This window comes from Lithobates pipiens, unplaced genomic scaffold, assembly GCF_037356315.1.
Source record: "Lithobates pipiens isolate NorthernLeopardFrog02 unplaced genomic scaffold, aLitPip1_a1.2 Scaffold_10, whole genome shotgun sequence".
Lineage (NCBI taxonomy): Eukaryota > Metazoa > Chordata > Amphibia > Anura > Ranidae > Lithobates > Lithobates pipiens.
The window spans coordinates 81,365,388-81,385,867 of NW_027507686.1; the positions used below are offsets into that span (position 1 = coordinate 81,365,388).

The 20,480-nt window shown below is 48.3% G+C and overlaps 1 protein-coding gene across 5 annotated transcripts in view; it reads left to right on the forward strand.

Annotated features, from left to right (window-relative positions):
* SLC29A2 (solute carrier family 29 member 2) overlaps window positions 1–20,480 on the forward strand; it is an 82,640-nt gene that overhangs the window by 5,241 nt on the left and 56,919 nt on the right. For 3 of the 5 annotated variants that reach the window (XM_077456228.1, XM_077456214.1, XM_077456222.1), the window contains exons 2-3: window positions 13,952–14,035; window positions 15,262–15,343. In XM_077456228.1, coding sequence (XP_077312354.1) covers window positions 14,004–14,035; window positions 15,262–15,343 — 114 coding nt within the window. In that variant the 5' untranslated portion in view covers window positions 13,952–14,003. Of the gene's footprint in view, window positions 1–13,658; window positions 13,801–13,951; window positions 14,036–15,261; window positions 15,344–20,480 lie in introns of those variants that run through there. The other 2 variants (XR_013263088.1, XM_077456203.1) reach the window with 1 other exon arrangement.

Sequence of the window (20,480 nt, forward strand, 5' to 3'; positions counted from 1 at the left end):
GGCGGCGCAAAAGCCACACACTCTCCGCGCGCGCGAGAGGCGGCGCAAAAGCCACACACTCTCCGCGCGCGCGAGAGGCGGCGCAAAAGCCACACACTCTCCGCGCGCGCGCGAGAGGCGGCGCAAAAGCCACACACTCTCGCGCGCGCGCGCGAGAGGCGGCGCAAAAGCCACACACTCTCCGCGCGCGCGCGCGAGAGGCGGCGCAAAAGCCACACACTCTCCGCGCGCGCGCGCGGGAGAGGCGGCGCAAAAGCCACACACTCTCCGCGCGCGCGCGCGCGAGAGGCGGCGCAAAAGCCACACACTCTCCGCGCGCGCGCGCGCGAGAGGCGGCGCAGAAGCCACACACTCTCCGCGCGCGCGCGAGAGGCGGCGCAGAAGCCACACACTCTCCGCGCGCGCGCGAGAGGCGGCGCAGAAGCCACACACTCTCCGCGCGCGCGCGAGAGGCGGCGCAGAAGCCACACACTCTCCGCGCGCGCGCGAGAGGCGGCGCAGAAGCCACACACTCTCCGCGCGCGGGGGGAGGCGCGCAAATGCCACACACTCTCCTCGCGCGGGGGGAGGCGCGCAAATGCCACACACACTCTCCTCGCGCGGGGGGAGGCGCAAATGCCACACACACTCCTCGCGCGGGGGGGAGGCGCAAATGCCACACACACTCTCCTCGCGCGGGGGGGAGGCGCAAATGCCACACACACTCTCCTCGCGCGGGGGGGGAGGCGCAAATGCCACACACACTCTCCTCGCGCGCGGGGGGGGGCGCGCAAATGACACACACACACTCTCTCACTCTCCTTGCGCGGGGGAGGCGCAAATGCCACACACACTCCTTGCGCTGGGGGGGGCGCAAATGCCACAGCTGCTCTCCTCGCGCGCGGGGGAGGCGCAAATGCCACACCCGCTCTCCTCGCGCGCGGGGGGGGGCGCAAATGCCACACCCGCTCTCCTCGCGCGCGGGGGGAGGCGCAAATGCCACACCCGCTCTCCTCGCGCGCGGGGGGAGGCGCAAATGTCACACACACACACTCCCCCCGCGGGGGGAGGCGCAAATGTCACACACACTCTCCTCGCGCACGGGGGGGAGGCGCAAATGTCACACACTCCTCGGGCGGGGGGAGGCGCAAATGCCACACACACTCTCCTCGGGCGGGGGGAGGCGCAAATGCCACACAGACACACACACTCTCTGCGCGCGCGGGGGGGAGACGCAAATGCCACACACTCTCTGCGCGCGGGGAAGAGGCGTAAATGCCACACACTCTCTGCGCGCGGGGAAGAGGCGCAAATGCCACACACTCTCTGCGCGCGGGGGGGAGGCGCAAATGCCACACACTCTGCGCGTGGGGGGAGGCGCAAATGCCACACACTCTGCGCGCGGGGGGGAGGCGCAAATGCCACACACTCTGCGCGCGGGGGGGAGGCGCAAATGCCACACACTCTGCGCGCGGGGGGGAGGCGCAAATGCCACACACTCTGCGCGCGGGGGGGAGGCGCAAATGCCACACACTCTGCGCGCGGGGGGAGGCGCAAATGCCACACACTGCGCGCGGGGGGGGAGGCGCAAATGCCATACACTCTCTGCGCGCGGGGGGGGGGGCGCAAATGCCACACACTCTGCGCGCGGGGGGGAGGCGCAAATGCCACACACTCTGCGCGCGGGGGGAGGCGCAAATGCCACACTCTCTGCGCGCGGGGGGAGGCGCAAATGCCACACACTTTCCGCGGGGGGAGGCGCAAATGCCACACACTTTTCGCGGGGGGGAGGCGCAAATGCCACACACTTTCCGCGGGGGGAGGCGCAAATGCCACACACTCTCTGCGGGGGGGCTGGGGGAGGCGCAAATGCCACACACTCTCCGCGGGGGGGCTGGGGGAGGCGCAAATGCCACACACTCTCCGCACGTGGGGGGGGAGGCGCAAATGCCACACACTCTCCGCGCGTGGGGGGGAGGCGCAAATGCCACACACTCTCCGCGCGTGGGGGGGGGAGGCGCAAATGCCACACACTCTCCGCGGGGGGGCTGGGGGAGGCGCAAATGCCACACACTCTCCGCGGGGGGCTGGGGGAGGCGCAAATGCCACGCGCTCTCCTTTCGCGGGGGGAGGCGCAAATGCCACGCGCTCTCCTTTCGCGGGGGGAGGCGCAAATGCCACACGCTCTCCTTTCGCGGGGGGAGGCGCAAATGCCACACGCTCTCCGCGCGCGGGGGGGAGGCGCAAATGCCACACGCTCTCCGCGCGCGGGGGGAGGCGCAAATGCCACACGCTCTCTGCGCGCGGGGGGAGGCGCAAATGCCACACTCTCTCTGCGCGCGGGGGGTGGCGCAAATGCCACACGCTCTCCACGCGCGGGGGGTCGCGCAAATGCCACACACTCTCCGCGGGGGGCTGGGGGAGGCGCAAATGCCACACACTCTCCGCGGGGGGGCTGGGGGAGGCGCAAATGCCACACGCTCTCCGCGCGCGCGGGGGCTGGGGGAGGCGCAAATGCCACACGCTCTCCGCGCGCGGGGGGGAGGCGCAAATGCCACACGCTCTCCGCGCGCGGGGGGGAGGCGCAAATGCCACACGCTCTCCGCGCGCGGGGGGGAGGCGCAAATGCCACACGCTCTCCGCGCGCGGGGGGGAGGCGCAAATGCCACACGCTCTCCGCGCGCGGGGGGGAGGCGCAAATGCCACACGCTCTCCGCGCGCGGGGGGGAGGCGCAAATGCCACACGCTCTCCGCGCGGGGGGAGTCGCAAATGCCACACGCTCTCCGCGCGCGGGGGGAGTCGCAAATGCCACACGCTCTCCGCGCGCGGGGGGAGGCGCAAATGCCACACGCTCTCCGCGCACGGGGTGGCTGCGCAAATGCCACACGCTCTCCGCGCGCGGGGTGGCTGCGCAAATGCCACACGCTCTCCGCGCGCGGGGTGGCTGCGCAAATGCCACACGCTCTCCGCGCGCGGGGTGGCTGCGCAAATTCCACACGCGCTCATCACGCGGAAGGGGGGCAAATGCCACACGCGCTCATCACGCGGAAGGATGGCAAATGCCACACACACTTCTCACGCGGAAGGGGGTGGGGGGCAAATGCCACTCACACTCCTTACGCGGAAGGGCAAATGCCACACACACTCCTCACGCGGAAGGGGGCGGGGGTCAAATGCCACACACACTCCTCACGCGGGGGGGGGCGCAAATGCCACACACACTCCTCATGTGGGGGGGGGGGCGCAAATGCCACACACTCCTCACGTCTTCATTTGCAGTCAGGGAAGTATATATATATATATATACTGCTTGTTCTATTCTCAGTAGATGTTGTTATTATAACTACCATAGAAATGTTTTCTCCTCTGAAACCGATTATCCATTCAACTTCTGCTTCATTTCTATATTTATCTGCACCCTTCATTATCTTCATTCAAGGTGGTTGGATACAATTGTGATGAATATGCGCCGCTTATATTCATTGTGGGGTGATTATCAAAATCTGGAGCAACTGTGCATAGCAACCAATCAGCTATCTTCTGTGTGTTCACTTAAAGCACAGTTCCACTGATTTTTAAGTTTATTAAAAGTCAGCAGCTACAAAAAGTATAGCTGCTGACTTTTAATAAAGACACTCACCTGGTCCCGTGTGTGACGCCCTGCCAGGCTTTTACACTGGGTTTGCAGCTGAGGCTTTTTTCAGGCGCTATTTTTAGCGCTGTAGCGCCTGGAAAAACACTTCCAGTGTAAAAGGGGTCTTAGGACTGCTGTGGTTTTGATTGATTCCCCTCATGGTGCACAGAGCCAGGACAATCCACAGCCCAGATCCTGTAAATGGCTTCTGATATCTGTTTAGTTTTGAAGCTCATTCACATGGGCAGAAGAGAACATGTGGTTAGTTTTTGTGTGTATCCATATGTAGCACTATAGTAATAAGTGAGCCCATACATCCAGCTAAATCTAGATACAAAAATGTACACTGCGATTATCCCTGCACAAAAAAAAAGTAGGACACAACTGCAGGTTCTATGCAAGTATATTAAGCTTTTACTTTACACAAGATCTTCTAGGTCTGCCAGTGAGAACCTTTTTGTTTCCAGCAGAAAATACACGTATGTGTGAATGACCCCTCAAAGGCCAAGGACATGTACTTAAGCTACAGGTCAGAGGTGGACCCTCCTAGGTAGCCAGTGATGTATAGAATACATTCTGTCATAGAGAAAGCTCAGGGCTTGCGGAAGTGGCCATGAATTTGTCATAACCAGTGGACCGTGTCTCTGGTCTGAGTGGCCACAGTGCCAGCCTTCCTCTTCCATCAAGTATAACCATGCTGCCTATTCCTCTCTGCTCTGCCATCTTGCCTCTGGGAGTAAGTTTCGCTTCCTATCACCAGCATGTGTGATCGTAACTGAGAACACATTTACACTCTTCTGGGTTGAGGGGGTGGGGAGCAATAATGATCTCCTGCACACAGACATGCATTTAAAGAAGTAGGGTCAGAGCTCTGTGGGTTACAGGAGAGACTTAGTTCTGTGTCCACTCCTGTGACCCATATTCAGTCAACAGTGGGCTAATATCAGCTGTTGGATGACCTCATAGCCACTTCTGACTCTGGAGTGATCCTGACTTTAAGGCTGGGTTCACATATGAGCACACAGCGGCTCGCAGCAGGAGTCCGGTGTGCCCTTGTTCACCATTTTCAGGTCTGATTTCAGCCTGGATTTTGGGCTAGATTTGGACTATAAGATGCACAGGGCATCGGATCCACTGTGGAGATGTGTGAACCATCTCCATAGAGAGCCAGTCACAACCTCCTACTGTGCGAATTGGATGTGGAAATTTGCACAAGTGTGAACCCAGCCTAAAGTTGGGATCCGCCTAGATTCCTTGCCGGCAGCTGTCTCAGCCCCTCAGCATGCTGCTGAGAGACTGAGCCAGCCACTTCTGCCCCTCCAACAGCCTGGCACTCCAGTGAGTGCTGAAGGGGCAGAGCAGAGAGCATGGTGGAGTAATTGAGACACTGGGGATTTGCTGCTGCTTTCTAGAGATTGGATTCTGTCAAAGCTGTACGGCTATATTCTCTTTTGAGGATAGTTTAATATGTTCAGAGGTGGCTAAAGGATGCCTAAGGAGTGTTTACTCCTAAACTCTTTCCTCAACAATCACCTATTGAAAAAAAAAATCTTAAAAAGTGGGCCATACCTGTAGTTGATATGGCCATTTACTGCCTCAACAAGACTCTGTTCCTGTGGAGGGACAGATCATTGTTTAAAAGAGCAGTGTGGCCAAAGTGCTCTTGTGGGTCTCTGGGTGCACTTGCACTCCTGTGATCAGGATTTGGCCCATAGCAGACTGTTGCTTGCTGTCAGCTGATGTGGCAGAGCTGCTCCAGGCTCTGGAAAGAATTGCGGCAATATTTTCAGGATCCACCCAGCCAATTGACCGATGGCTCTGCCTCTCAACATGTGGTTTAGATCTGAAGCTAGCTACAACCTGCCCCCTCTCCAACCAGACGCTCGAGTGAGCACTGGAGGAGCATGACAGTGACTTGCAGTCATCAGTGTGATCATAGAAGTGAGTATGGATATTTATTTTTATAAACCCCATACATCTCCTTTAAAGACCCTATAGATAAAAGACTAGAAGTCATTTCCAAGGTCTCATTCTGCCTTGTGGATCCTGCCTTGCAACCTGTCAACCAGCCATGTCCACCTACCAGTCCTTGAGTGTTTGGTCCAAGGACCCTGGATCTATAACAGTTCCTTCAGTCCTCCTGGATCTCCATGTAGTAGCAGATCAAGGCAATTTTTTTTAAAAGTGTGTATATGATAATGTAAATTAAGGCCCCTTTCACACTGACATTCCGTTCAGGCCCGCCTGTCAGTTTTTCAGGCGGACCTGAACGGGTGCTCCATAGAGCTCTGGAGCGTCGGATGTCAGCGGTGACATGTCCGCTGACATCCGACCCGCTCCGATCCGAAAAAGTGTAACGGAGGAAAAAGCTATTTTTCCATCCGTCTGCGTATCGGATCGGGAAAGCTATTTTTCCATCCGTCTGCGTATCGGATCGGGTGACGACGGGCACTGCGGTTCGTTGTCATCCGATCTCCCATAGGGGAGAGCGGCGCTGTGACAGGTCTGTCCCTGCGCAGTGTGCAGAGACGGACCTGTCATCTCCCTGCTCAGCGGGGATCGACAGAGTGATCCCCGCTGAGCAAACGGATATCCACGGGGTGGATCAGAACTGATCCGCCCCATGTGAAAGGACCCTAAAGGTGTAAACTGCATAGGATTATAAGATTATAGAATGAGACTGGATTGACACGACCCCCCCCATGATGAGTTAATCTGTACTTTTGTCTCATATGTAAATATATACCGTATTTATCGGTGTATAACACGCACCCCAAGTTTAGGAGGGAGGTTTAAGGAAAAAACTTTTAGGAGGGAAGTTTAAGGAAAAAATGCCCATTAATGCAGCCTTATCAGTGTTCACCTGCAGCCTCGCATTGCAGCCTTGCTGTTTAAAATTGGCGCCACCGAGAAACAGTGCGGATGTCCTGTGTGTCTCGGCAGGACTGCGAGAGCTGCCAAGAGGCCCACAATCGTTGGGGGATCGGCGTATAACACGCACCCACGATTTCCCCTGATTTTAAGGGGAAAAAAGTGTGTGTTGTACGCCGATAAATATGATAGATCTGTCAATATAGTCAAGTCTAATATAGTACAATAGATGGGGCCCACCATAGGGTGACCAATTACATTGGATGGTGGAAGAGGAAAAATCCTCAAAATACGTTACCCAATCAGTTCACCCTAATATCCCATGAGATATGGGTACTGTTTTATGACCTTTTAGAAGAATAATGTGATGCTATTCCAAATACCAAATGTGAGTTCGCCACTCATTTCTGCTTTTTGATTAAACTTTCTACCAAGGCTAATGCACTAGGCCATGCGCCTTCTTCTTTCTTTCCTTGCTTAAAGTGGTTGTAAACCCTTACAAACCACTTTGACCTACAGGTAAGCCTAGATTAAGGCTTACCTGTAGGTCCAAGCAATATCTCCTAAACCTATATGGTTTAGGAGATATTTGCCCGAAAACGGGCGGCGCGCAGGCGCACTGAACGCAGCAGTTCCAAGAATGGAGCTGCCGCATTTGTCGTCTCCCGTGCGCATGCGCGGGAGTGACGTCATCGCGGCTTCGCCGAATGACAGCGGCGGAGCTGCGAGACGCCACCAGCAAGATGGATGCGGCGGACCACAGGGGACAGCGCAACTTCGCTGGCTCCTGTGTCAGGTAAGTGACACATAATGGGCTACTATGCGATGCATAATAGTCCATTATGCTTTACCTTTGCAGGGAAAAAAAGAGGAAGTAAACTCATCAGGGTTTACTTCCTCTTTAAGTACTTTGGACTTCCCCTAGTTGGCTAAGGCAGCGGGCGTGCAGAGGGCTCTGAGAAAGAAGGCTAGTCCCCAAAGCACGTTAGCCTATTGGATATGCTTTTGTCCTATCACAAGTTATGATGTACTGTGGACTGGATGGTGCTGTTTTTTGTGATGAGCTTTGATACAATTGACTTAATACTTACCACTTTTTTCATTACTAAAGATTAGGGCTGCAACTAACGATTATTTTCATAATCGATTAGTTGGCCGATTATTGTTTCGATTAATCAGTTAATAACCTTAAAAAAAAAAAGTGGGTCAAATTGACGTTCATTTTCAACCACAGTGATGGGAAAATTTTGAAATAATAGAAAACTTATTGGTCAAAGGAATTTTCAGACAATGTATGTGGTTTTTGTTAAGAAATTAACTGAAAATTTCAAACAAAATTCTTTCATTCAGCAAATGTAGAAAGATTTTTCATCTGAATATTCTCACCTGAAAATTGATCGGTGAGGCCAGTATAAGGCTCGGTACACACCTATGCAGTTTTTGCTTTTGATCTGTTTCTGCAGTGTTTTTTGCTGTGTGTTTTGATTTTTGCGCACGTGATTTTACTGCAATTTGCGTTTTTTTGCATTTTTTTGGGCAGATTAAAAAACACAAATTGCTGCAAAAATGCATTACATGCTTTTCTGCAGCTTCTCCATTGAAGTACATTGAACCAAAAAAGCACCGTTTCGCGTTAAAAGTCCCTGACCCTTTCAGATATGAAGGTGTCCCATAGAAAACCATGTAAATGAACTGTAGTGCGTTTCTGCAAAAAGCACCAATAAACATATAGATGTGAAGCAGGTCTAAGACGTTTAGTAACATAATGGGGTTAAAAAGACTAGAATTAGCCCTTTATAGTACAAAAAAAAAAGCAGATAATCACTACTGGAAGGGGTTCAATTTTTGCTGTAGAACAGTGAAAGTAATATTTACAGTAGTGATTATATTTTTGTACTATAAAGGGCTCATTTTAGTTTTTTTTTAACCCCATTATGTTACAGGCCGATTAATCGATTATGAAAATAGTAATAGATTAATTTCATAATCAATTAGTTATCGATTAGTTGTTTCAGCCCTACTAAAGATATGTTCTTAGGATAAGGCACTAGGTCAGTGCACCTTTTTGTTTTGTCGTTTCCTGCAGCTCATGCTAACGGGGGAATTCCCCTGACAGCTCAAAGAACCGAGCCTGAAGGTATCTGTTTATAGTATTGGAGCATTTGCACGGGTACCGATACATGTGCAAATGCTTGATATCAGCGCAACCCTAGTTTCTACTCAAACCTGTTCACCTTTCTGGTAGCAAGAGGACATTCGCCCCATACTGGATCCAAAGGTTCTCAACACCTTCCCTCTGATACAAAGGTCAGTCATTGCTTCCTATTATCTGGGTGAATTCTGGCCTCTGTGGACATCAAGGGTGCCTACTTGCATGTTCCTATCTTCCTGACAACATTTCCTGTGCTTTGTGGTGGGCACACAATATCATCAATTCATTGCCCTCTCTTTTTGGTCTGTCCACTGCAGCTTTGGGTAATCACCAAGGTATTAGCCCCATGTACTTGCTTGTTTTCGCTCACAAGGAATTCCTTCTATTGTGTACTCCCAAAAGTCAATGTCCAACAAACTGTTAAAACTGCAAGAATTTGTGTGGGGATCCTGAACCTCCAGAAATTAACACTGCAAACCAACTCACCACCTAGCACTTCTGGGGGTGTCCTTCCGCACAAAAAACTCCAAACTCCCTCATTGGTACTCAGCAGTCATGGAGCCAATTAACCCTTTTTGCATGAGGATTCTGGACTTGATGGTGACCTTTCAAAGTAGTTTTTTATTTTATTTATTTTTTTACCACATTTCACTCCAACATTATGGCTGCATGGGACAAGAAAGCAACCCTCGACCAACTATCGTATTTGCCCGCCACAACCTGAACCAGGTTAGCTCTGGCCTAGTGACTCATTCTCGTCCCTGATGTTAGGGAAAGCCTTTCCTCTTGCTGGTCTGAAAGGTTCCCGCAACAGCTGCCATCCGGATGGGCTGTGGATGAGTCCTGGATACCCTCTCAGTGCAAAGGCCTTTATCACCAGAGGAAGCTTATCTTCTTATACACATACTGTACTTAAATTCCTGCAATGCTGGACCTCTCGACTGCACAGCCGTCCAACCCAGATTCAGTAGAACTATTTTACCTATATCTCTTCATGTAATTGTAAAGTGTTGTGTGTGTTTTTTAATTTTTTTATTTGAATAACAATACTTACCTGCTCTGTGCAATAGTAACACACAAAATGGCCTTGAAACTCCTCTTCTGGGGTTTCTCTCTAGCAATCCTTGATTCCTTCTTTTCTCAGTGTTCCCATAGCAAGCTGCTTGCTATAGGGGCACTCCTAAAGGCTCAATCCTGAGCCGGGCTGTGTGCCTATATAGACATGCACAGAATGGCTTTGCCCTCTTCACAGGATTTGATTGGCAGCAGGGAGAGCCAATGGCCCCTTTTCTGTTGAAGCCCAAAAATGCAGGAAGAGAAGAGTTGGCGTCTGGTCTTCTTTATTTTTATTATTTTTTAACCTTAATTAAAGGCTAAGTTTACCTTTTTCATAACATATTACACCCATGTCCCCATTGTGACAGGGGGCTGGGGATCTTCTCCCTGCATGCGCTGTCGCAACTTAAAAAACCCCGCCCACCTGGCTGTTTCATTCATTTAGAGTCTTGTGAATGGGAGAACTACTACCTCAATAACTGCCTGCTCGTATGAGGCATGAGCAGACAGTCTGCAGGAGCCTTGCATTGCACCCACAATCTACTGATCGTGGGTGCAATGCTTTTCAAGCTCTTAATAAAAAATAATTTGCCATTTATTTACAAAGGTGAACTTATCCTTTAAGGTAAAAATCCTTTTTGCGTTTAGAATCACAATTTACTCCATGAAAAGGATTTTACTGTAAGTCTGGGTTGCCCAACTGGTGGCATGCAGGGCCCTCTGATGTGACCTCCTGCTCTGGGATAGTGAGTTGGCAAGCCCAGATTGCGGATGCAGTGTTGAGAATGCAGTCAGCGGTAGAAGAAACATGCGGCTGTGGAAGGAGCAGAGCCACATAAGGCGATGCTTCCTGTATAGCGCCGGCTCCAGTCACAGGCGGAGTGATGCCAAATGCACTCCGCTTGGAACGAAAAAAGCTGGTGATACCTGCAGGGTGATTCCTGAATGAAGTGAAATTTGTGTTTAAGCCCTGGTTCAAACTGACAGCGGGAATGAAATTGTGCGAGTTCAGCAGAACTTGCATGATTTCATTCCCACATGTCAGTCCCGACTTCGGGGGCAATTTCAGAGACATCTGTGCGGGTTGCAGTACAGATGTCTATAGAAATCCAACTGCATTGCATTAGTGTGAAAGCAGCTGTAGTCCTCTTTTTTACATTATCGGTCTGATCGGGTCCGTCTTTCTGTTTTTCAAGTGCACCCAGTTAGACCCTCCATTAACCTCCTATGGAGCGGAAGATGTAAAGAGACTTGGGTCTTCACAGGGCCACAAAAAATAGGGCGGGCAGAGTTGAGGAAAGGGAGGACTAGCTAAGTTAGGCAAGCTCTTCATTTGTTCTGATGTCACTGCTACCCTGCTGCAGAGGAATAATGAGGTGACCAATCCTCAGTGTAGCAGCTGGGATATGAAGTCTGCATCCCAGGACCCTGCTAATGGAGATTTTGAGGAGGCACTGAAAGTGGATGATTTAGTCTAGAGAGGAAGACTCTGCATAAGATTTATTTATGCTTTGTCCAAAGTTCAGGTCATTCAAAAACTGCATATGATCCCTTTTTAGAAATTCCCTGACCTACAACACACAGCATGTGGGATGCATTGGCATTTTTGTGCAGTGTGTTTTACCACAGTGCACAAGTCTGAACGATCCCTTAAGGGTTTACGTAATCTTTAGCAAGACCCTGTTTATTTTAACAGCAATCTATCCATAAATGACATGCGCATTTAACATATTTTAGGGATGTACTTTACCTGATAAATCCTCCCTTGTGTAGACATCTAAAAACACTGAGGCTGCTGCTGGGGACCACCATCTTTGATCTGATATTGTCAGCCCCAGAAAATTCCAAGCTATCACTCAACTGACACTCTACAGCAGTGGTCTCCAAACTATGGCATGGGGGCTGGATGTGGCGCTTTGCTTGCCTTTTTTATGTAGCCCTTGAGGCACCATTCCTCCCACTGACACCCAACAATGGGGCACTATTTCTTCCACTGGGCATTCCAAGGGTATTTTATTACTCGCTTTGCTCACAGTCCGCCCTTTTTTCCTGTCAAAGTATTAAGGACAGTAAACAAGCAAGGATTAGTTCCACCTACCCTAGAGTATTCTGCTTTATTCCTCACATGACTGCTATATAAAAGGTTATGTAAGGAAGTTAAGAATAGGGGCAAAAGAGGTTGGCCAGCACTGACAGTAATCGGACGCACCCACAAGAAGAGAGGGTTAACGCTGGATGGATGGATGGATGTATGGTAGTTTCCGAATGTTATTTTAGGAGCTCTCACCTCAGTGCATTAACAGCCACACTAGGAGGAACTTCCATTAAAGTACATTGATATTTGAATGATTCTGACAGCAATTTTGAAAGTTCTTGCCTGGGTTTCTTTTAGGCTGCATTCACACCTGAGTGTAGCGTCTTTTGAGTGTTTGGTGCTTTTTTTTATGAGCAACTGGCACGGTTTAATACATCGTTTTTCTTTTTGGCCAATAGAGAATACTATTATCTGTTGCATCATTCATTGTTTTTTTAGCTTTTTTAAATGTTCTTATTCTTTTTTTTTTTTTTTTTTTTTCCGTTCAGGTAAGGGGGTTAGAGCTAAGGTTAGGTTAGGAGTTGGGGTTAGGGTTATGTTTTGTTAGGGTGTTAATACTATTACTACTAATAATAGAACAAATAAAAATCATAAATAATAAATTCAGTAAATTAATACTTAGTAATGATAAATAAAATTAACCAATAACCCCCCACAAAAAAAATAATAATAAACACCCTAACACAATATAAATGATACTACTTTTTTTCCATCAAAAATGTATAAAAAGTAGATTATATGGTTTCCAATGGCATAACTCACACCAGTGCGAACAGTTCCAGGGCTTTCCAGGTGCAGAAAAAAAAGTAAAACATGCTGCATTTTTCCTGCACTGGATTGTACTGGAGCGCAGTAAAACACTTCAAAAATACACTGGACCGAACTACAGTAAAAAAAAAAAAACTGGAAAAAAAGAGCATCTGGGATGCACACAGAAATGCATTAAAAATGCACTGGAACAAATGCGTTAAACTCAAATGCAGAAACACATCCAGAATTAATCTGGAGTGTGTTTTGTGGTGTAAACCAGCCCTCTATAAACATTTCTGCAAGTCTGTCCTCCAGTCGTGTTTTTAGGCTGAGTTCACGCTACTGCAATTTGGATATGGGTTTCCCCGCATCCAATTCATATGTCAGGAGGTTGTGACCCTCTCTAAATGGAGCCAGTTCACACATCTCTGGAGCGAATTGCACAGGAGTCCTGTGTGTCTTCTGGTTTGTTTCAGGTCTGAATTCAGACAAATTCAGACCTGAAATGGTTAATGGGGATGCATCGGACCCCTGCTGTGAGCCACTCCTACTTCAATGTGAACCCAGCCTCAAAGTACAGTGACGAATTCAATTGAGCATTTCTCATTCACTGCTGTATAAATGTATGAAATTGAATTAGGAAGGGTGAAATTATTGTTGGTTTAACAAGAAAGAGGTTTTTCTTTTTGTTCTCAGGAATGTGCATAGCTGTGGTTTGCAGGGAACAACAAGGAAATTTAATTTACTAATCAACTTTTACAGTAACAGCTTACTTGTTTGCCAGTTAGGCTGTTAAAATGAATTTGTTATCCTGAATACAAAACCAGCAGATTTCCCTGTATTATCTGAAATATGTTTTAAAGGATATGAACATTTTAAATGTGTGCTTTCCACACTCTGTATCTATTAGCAGAGATCATTTGCCTTTCTATTCCTGTGCATCTGAGAAATACTAGCCATTTTCCCATTGTATGAACTCTTTTGTCATGAAAATTGCAGGACACTTGCAATTCATGGTCATTTGTGTGTGTGTGTGTGTGTGTACGCGTGGAGAGATGTATTTGAGAAGGGGATGGGCAGGTTAACACCAGACAGAGTTTTGGTAGGAGGTTGGGCTATCCACTTTTTTTGTTAGCAGAATGAGTGTGTGAGGAGAGAGGAACAGTACGTTAAAAAAGGCAGATTTTAGATGAAATGGTTATCTTTGGCAAAGGAAATACAAAACTGAATTATGGCAGCATGGACAGAGGAGGCACTCGCAGGTTTGTAAGGGAAGAAGGGAGGCAGGCTGCACAGGGGGGGAATATTTAGGGAAGCACACAGGGAGGAGGAGCTATAAACAGCTAGGCCTATTCTCGCTTCCATGGTTTATAAAATATCCACGTGATGGTCTTTTCTCCTCCTACTTGACAGCCTTTCCAGCTTAATAGGCAAGACTCTCCGGTATCCAGGGAACAGAAATCGCATGATGTCTCGTAAAGATGAGCCACAGGACAAGTAAGTGACTGTAGCCTGAACTATTGTGCTGCTGTTCACAGCTTCTGTTTCTTCTTTGCTTTTCCTGTATTCTGTGTTGTCTTTTAATAAACATCCCTCTTACAAGTCTGCTTCTTAATTGTCAGGTTTTCTTTCCCTCCTAGACTGTGTCCCATTCCATAAACTATAGCATTCCAGCAGTACATGTCTGCTTTGCCTGGCTTGGTTGTGTTACTTGGGGACACGTAACAGGTTCTGGATAAACCAGTTCCCTTTGTCCTGTGGTTAAAAAGAACATGTCATTCCTTTTCTTGCACCTTCAATTGCATTTGACAAATTCATGATTTGTGACCTTGAGCATTGGTGCTGCAAACATCAATCAGCCTAAGCTGGACATCTGTAACCTTTTATGTCACCGTGTTCCATTGAACTGGAAGTGTTGCATTACTGCTATGTTTTGATTGGAACACTCAGCCCGGAAGCATTCTATGACTTGGCACTGGTTGGGTGTAGACTAATTTAGATATTTCAGTTCATGGGATGTATTTATTTGGTCAACCAGTGTTTCCACTTTTGCACAAGATTCGGGTAGCACCTACATACACTATACAGTATTGGTTGCATATATTTAGTATCATTGCAGGACTTAAATTTTTTTTTAAACATTTCAGCATGCTATTTTTATTTGTCCTCTTCTGGAAGTTTCAGCACTGTTCAGTTTTACAAATTCTAAACTGGCCATACGTTATACAATTTTCTTACCCGATTTCCTTTAGATTTACCACCAACTATGTAGTGCAAGGGGCTGCTTGATTGCATACAGATTGAAAGTGTTTGTTTGAGGTATGACCTCCTCGAAATAAAAATTTGTATACTGTATGACCAGCCTTATTGATTAACTCCTGTGTGTACTGTGCAGACAGATATTATCAATTGTTTAATGTGAACACTGTCCCAACAAAGGGTTAAAGGTTTAGAAGATGACCTTCCTGCATTGTATGTTATTGGGAGTGTGCTCAGGCTGTCCCTAGGATAGTCAGTATAACCATGTGACTTAAACCACTTGAAGCATACCTGGCAATGCTGGTATACTGTAGTTTCATTTTTCTTTTTCTACTTGCCTTTTAAATATCTCACATGCAAATAGTTAAATTATTTACAGATTTATTACTTTTCCCCATTCATCTTAACTCCTAAATGGCTCACACAAATGGTTACGTTTATTCATTTTATTTTTTCCTACACAGGGCCTACTCAGTCAGGATTATTTGCTTCATCCTGGGGCTTGGAACTCTGTTGCCATGGAACTTCTTTATTACAGCTATTCCAGTGAGTTTATCCATGTTTATCATTATTACAAAATTAATCACTGCTAAATAAATTAAATATGCTGTGTTATCTCTGTGTAATGTAAACTGATATAGTTTAAGGTTTGAACTAGGGCTGAAACAACGAATCGATTACTATTTTCATAATCGATTAATCGGCAACTAACATAATGGGGTTAAAAAAAAACTAAAATTAGCCCTTTATAGTACAAAAAGAGCAAATCGCTACTGTAAATATTACTTTCACTGTCCCATAATAAAAAATTAAGCCCTTACAGTAGCAATTTGCTCTTTTTGTACTAATTTAAGTTTTTTTAACCTCCGTTACTAAATATCTCAGGCCTGGGTCACACCTCTGTGTTTTTTGGTGCTTTATGCAGAAACACACTACAGTTCATTTACATGGTTTCCTATGGTACACGTTCACATCTATGATTTTTTTCAGCTGCGTATTTGGAAAAGACAAGGAATTTTTTTTTTTTTTAACGCAAAATGGTGCCATTTAGTTTTTTTGGTTCAATATACTTCAATGGAGAAGCTGCAGAAAAGCATGTAATAATGTGTTTTTGCAGCAATTTGTGTTTTTTAATCTGCCCAACAACAAATTGGGCAAAAAAATATGTAAAAATGCAAATTGCAGCAAAATTACCTTTTTTTGTTATTAACCGATTATTCGATTAATCGAAAAAATAATCGGCCAACTAATCAATTATGAAAATAATCGTTAGTTGCAGCCCTAGTTTGAACCTAAAAAGACATTTTAGTTTAATCCGATTTATAGCCACTGCTAACCACTTTGACAGTTCTCCTGCTTTGCCAGTAGTGAGAACACTTGCCTCAGCAGATCTCACCTTGAGCTGAAATTTGGTATACTACTATCAATTCTGAGCATTATTGGAACTGAAATTTTTGGTTGAAAATGTATACTTTATTTTGCAAGAAAATATACAAAAAACAAATACTTCAACAGGGTACATTCCACTCTGTACTGCGACGCAGCGCATAAATACACTACATAACAATACAGTTCCAAGCATGCAAATAAATGACATTCATCCTGCGGTATGATGCCTGGTGTGTTGCGCAGAGTAATAGTACCCCAAAACATCATATCACACATGGCGCCGCATTACTTCAAAAACATGTCACAAAATGTCAAGTCAAATACTGTCAAATTGCATTCCAGTGGGCAACGGGTGTGATGGGGGGGGGTGAAGTTCACATGCTCGAAGCTTTATTGAACTGCCAAAGGATACGGGAGGGGGGGGGGGGGGAGCTGAATCTTCAGACCTCCTTAAATTCCATCAAGTTATAGTCTGAGCAGACTTTGGACCAGTCTGCGACAGTCCTCGATGGATATTCTCTCCCGTTGATGGATGAGGCGCTATCTGGCGCACCATGTATATCGTCACTAAAGCAACACAGCACCCGCCAGGCACTGTCAATGTCCTCCTGTGAATGGGTTCCACAGAAGAGTCCGTTAAGCACACCAAAGTGTGTGATTGCAGTCTGTGGTACTAAGTCCTGGTTCCAAGGCCCTGTGCAACGGGGCCGCTCCCAGAAAACATGCAAAGCCCTTTCCTCCTGAATTATACAAAAAGGGTAGTGTCTGTATCTGCACAGGTTTTTGGCATGTATGAATGTCCTGAGTGGCAACCCCCCTTAGATTGCCATCCATGCCAGATCTTTGTGCCTTTTGAGTCTTTTTGAAGAAACATTCCTCCATTCCACTTTGCAAGTGGCTAAAGGGAGGCCTGGAACAATCTCAACAATGTCAGATGCTCTAATCAACTTGTGGATAGTTTTTGGCTTCCACGAGTTGGGCTTCAGTCCAGGCAGCCCCAGCTCCCTGATGAACTTAAAAGTATCCAAATAATATCAAGGAGTGTCCCAGTTGTAAGGGATGGAGCTGTCCCATTTGTGCCAGCCAAGGGACTTCCAAAGAGGCAGGAGGAAAAAAACGGGACATTGAGTTACCGCCAGAGTCCACAGTTCTGTCAACCAAAGTCCTGCAGATGCAGTTACAAGCAAAGAACACCCTCAGTGTGGAGATGTCCTTGAACACAACCACTCGCTTCGCTCTGTCCATTTTGGAGCTCCAGATAAAGTGAAACATTGCCCTGGTGATGGCCTTGCAGGTGTTGACTGGTGGGGGGGTGTCCAGGATTTCAGTTATTGGAACTGAAATTTTAGTAGTTTGAGTCAGTTGTACAGTAAACAGTGGGGGTATAAAGGTCTACTGTTTGGGAGGCATTCCTCTGTGCTATGTGACCGAGAAGGAACTGGGTGGTTTTGGTTTCAACTGGTAGGGTGAGTGCTGCCTAAGTCCACTTGTACCAATAAACTACAATGTGTGACTTTGTATTTACACTGTTTTTCAGGCTAGGTTTAGAGAGATCCACTCTTTCAGACTGAAGCAGTACTGTATGAAGGGAGTGAATCTTTTTAAAACTTGTCTTGAAAAATAAACAAATGACCAGATTTGAAATGGTCATAGAGGAAGCCAGGCTGTGGAAACCGGAATTGCACTGACCCGCCTGTAACATATGTTTCCAAATAAGCCTACACCTAAGATTTAAAAAAATATATAAAAATGTGGTGCATATCGCCAGTACATGCACACTTCCCCATATATTAGCTGTCTGTAAAATGCTGCAAGTACATAAATATACTTTTTTTTTTGTTCTTGCAAAAAATCCAATCTGCAAGTAACTTTCTGTAAACTGTGTTTTGCTCTGCACTGGGATCCAAAACGGCATTCTCAGCCATGCCCAAGTCCACCTTCTCAGAGCATGGTACCTTCCAACCCCCCACTGCTCCTCCATAGATCAAGTTCAGTAGGTGAGTGTTGTCATACTAGGACAGCAAGTGTGTTACTGACAGGATCAGTGGGTGAAAAGGAAAAGAAACCTGAAACACCTAATGCAGCCATCGCATCTAAGGACTGATAAGCTGCAATGTGATACATTTTTGTTCTTGGGTTTAGAAGCACTTTAAGATTAAGTGCCGGTTCCACCATCGCATAGAGCTCGCATGCAGTTCACACTGATCTATGTAAACTGCTGCGGGTGTCAATAGAAAGTCAATGACGTCCTCCCAGATCGGTTCAAAATGTGAATTCTGACAGGATTCGGATCACATGGGTGTGAACAACACAGTGTGGTTACATTGCAGAAGGGCAGCTACTCATCACTGGACCAGACTGATGCTATTATTGCAGTAGCAGCAAATAGTGATTTGCAGCTTACATGGGGATATACAGTATCTCACAAAAGTGAGTACACCCCTCACATTTTTGTAAATATTTTAGTCTCTCTTCATATGATAACACTGAAGAAATTACACTTTGCTACAATGTAAAGTAGTGAATGTGCAGCTTGTATAACAGTGTAAATTTACTGTCCCCTGAAAATAACTCAACACACAGCGATTATTGTCCAAACGGCTTGTCCAAAGTGAGCATACTCCCCCTCCATTCTGCTGCTGTGCCCCACTCTCCCTCCGTTCTGCTGCTGTCTCCCCCACTCTCCCTCCGTTCTGCTGCTGTCTCCCCCACTCTCCCTCCGTTCTGCTGCTGTCTCCCCCACTCTCCCTCCGTTCTGCTGCTGTCTCCCCCACTCTCCCTCCGTTCTGCTGCTGTCTCCCCCACTCTCCCTCCGTTCTGCTGCTGTCCCCCACTCTCCCTCCGTTCTGCTGCTGTCCCCCACTCTCCCTCCGTTCTGCTGCTGTCTCCCCCACTCTCCCTCCGTTCTGCTGCTGTCTCCCCCACTCTCCCTCCGTTCTGCTGCTGTCTCCCCCACTCTCCCTCCGTTCTGCTGCTGTCTCCCCCACTTTCCCTCCGTTCTGCTGCTGTCTCCCCCACTCTCCCTCCGTTCTGTTGCTGTCTCCCCCACTCTCCCTCCGTTCTGTTGCTGTCTCCCCCACTCTCCCTCCGTTCTGTTGCTGTCTCCCCCACTCTCCCTCCGTTCTGTTGCTGTCTCCCCCACTCTCCCTCCGTTCTGTTGCTGTCTCCCCCACTCTCCCTCCGTTCTGTTGCTGTCTCCCCCACTCTCCCTCCGTTCTGTTGCTGTCTCCCCCACTCTCCCTCCGTTCTGTTGCTGTCTCCCCCACTCTCCCTCCGTTCTGTTGCTGTCTCCCCCACTCTCCCTCCGTTCTGTTGCTGTCTCCCCCACTCTCCCTCCGTTCTGTTGCTGTCTCCCCCACTCTCCCTCCGTTCTGTTGCTGTCTCCCCCACTCTCCCTCCGTTCTGTTGCTGTCTCCCCCACTCTCCCTCCGTTCTGTTGCTGTCTCCCCCACTCTCCCTCCGTTCTGTTGCTGTCTCCCCCACTCTCCCTCCGTTCTGTTGCTGTCTCCCCCACTCTCCCTCCGTTCTGTTGCTGTCTCCCCCACTCTCCCTCCGTTCTGTTGCTGTCTCCCCCACTCTCCCTCCGTTCTGTTGCTGTCTCCCCCACTCTCCCTCCGTTCTGTTGCTGTCTCCCCCACTCTCCCTCCGTTCTGTTGCTGTCTCCCCCACTCTCCCTCCGTTCTGTTGCTGTCTCCCCCACTCTCCCTCCGTTCTGTTGCTGTCTCCCCCACTCTCCCTCCGTTCTGTTGCTGTCTCCCCCACTCTCCCTCCGTTCTGTTGCTGTCTCCCCCACTCTCCCTCCGTTCTGTTGCTGTCTCCCCCACTCTCCCTCCGTTCTGTTGCTGTCTCCCCCACTCTCCCTCCGTTCTGTTGCTGTCTCCCCCACTCTCCCTCCGTTCTGTTGCTGTCTCCCCCACTCTCCCTCCGTTCTGTTGCTGTCTCCCCCACTCTCCCTCCGTTCTGTTGCTGTCTCCCCCACTCTCCCTCCGTTCTGTTGCTGTCTCCCCCACTCTCCCTCCGTTCTGTTGCTGTCTCCCCCACTCTCCCTCCGTTCTGTTGCTGTCTCCCCCACTCTCCCTCCGTTCTGTTGCTGTCTCCCCCACTCTCCCTCCGTTCTGTTGCTGTCTCCCCCACTCTCCCTCCGTTCTGTTGCTGTCTCCCCCACTCTCCCTCCGTTCTGTTGCTGTCTCCCCCACTCTCCCTCCGTTCTGTTGCTGTCTCCCCCACTCTCCCTCCGTTCTGTTGCTGTCTCCCCCACTCTCCCTCCGTTCTGTTGCTGTCTCCCCCACTCTCC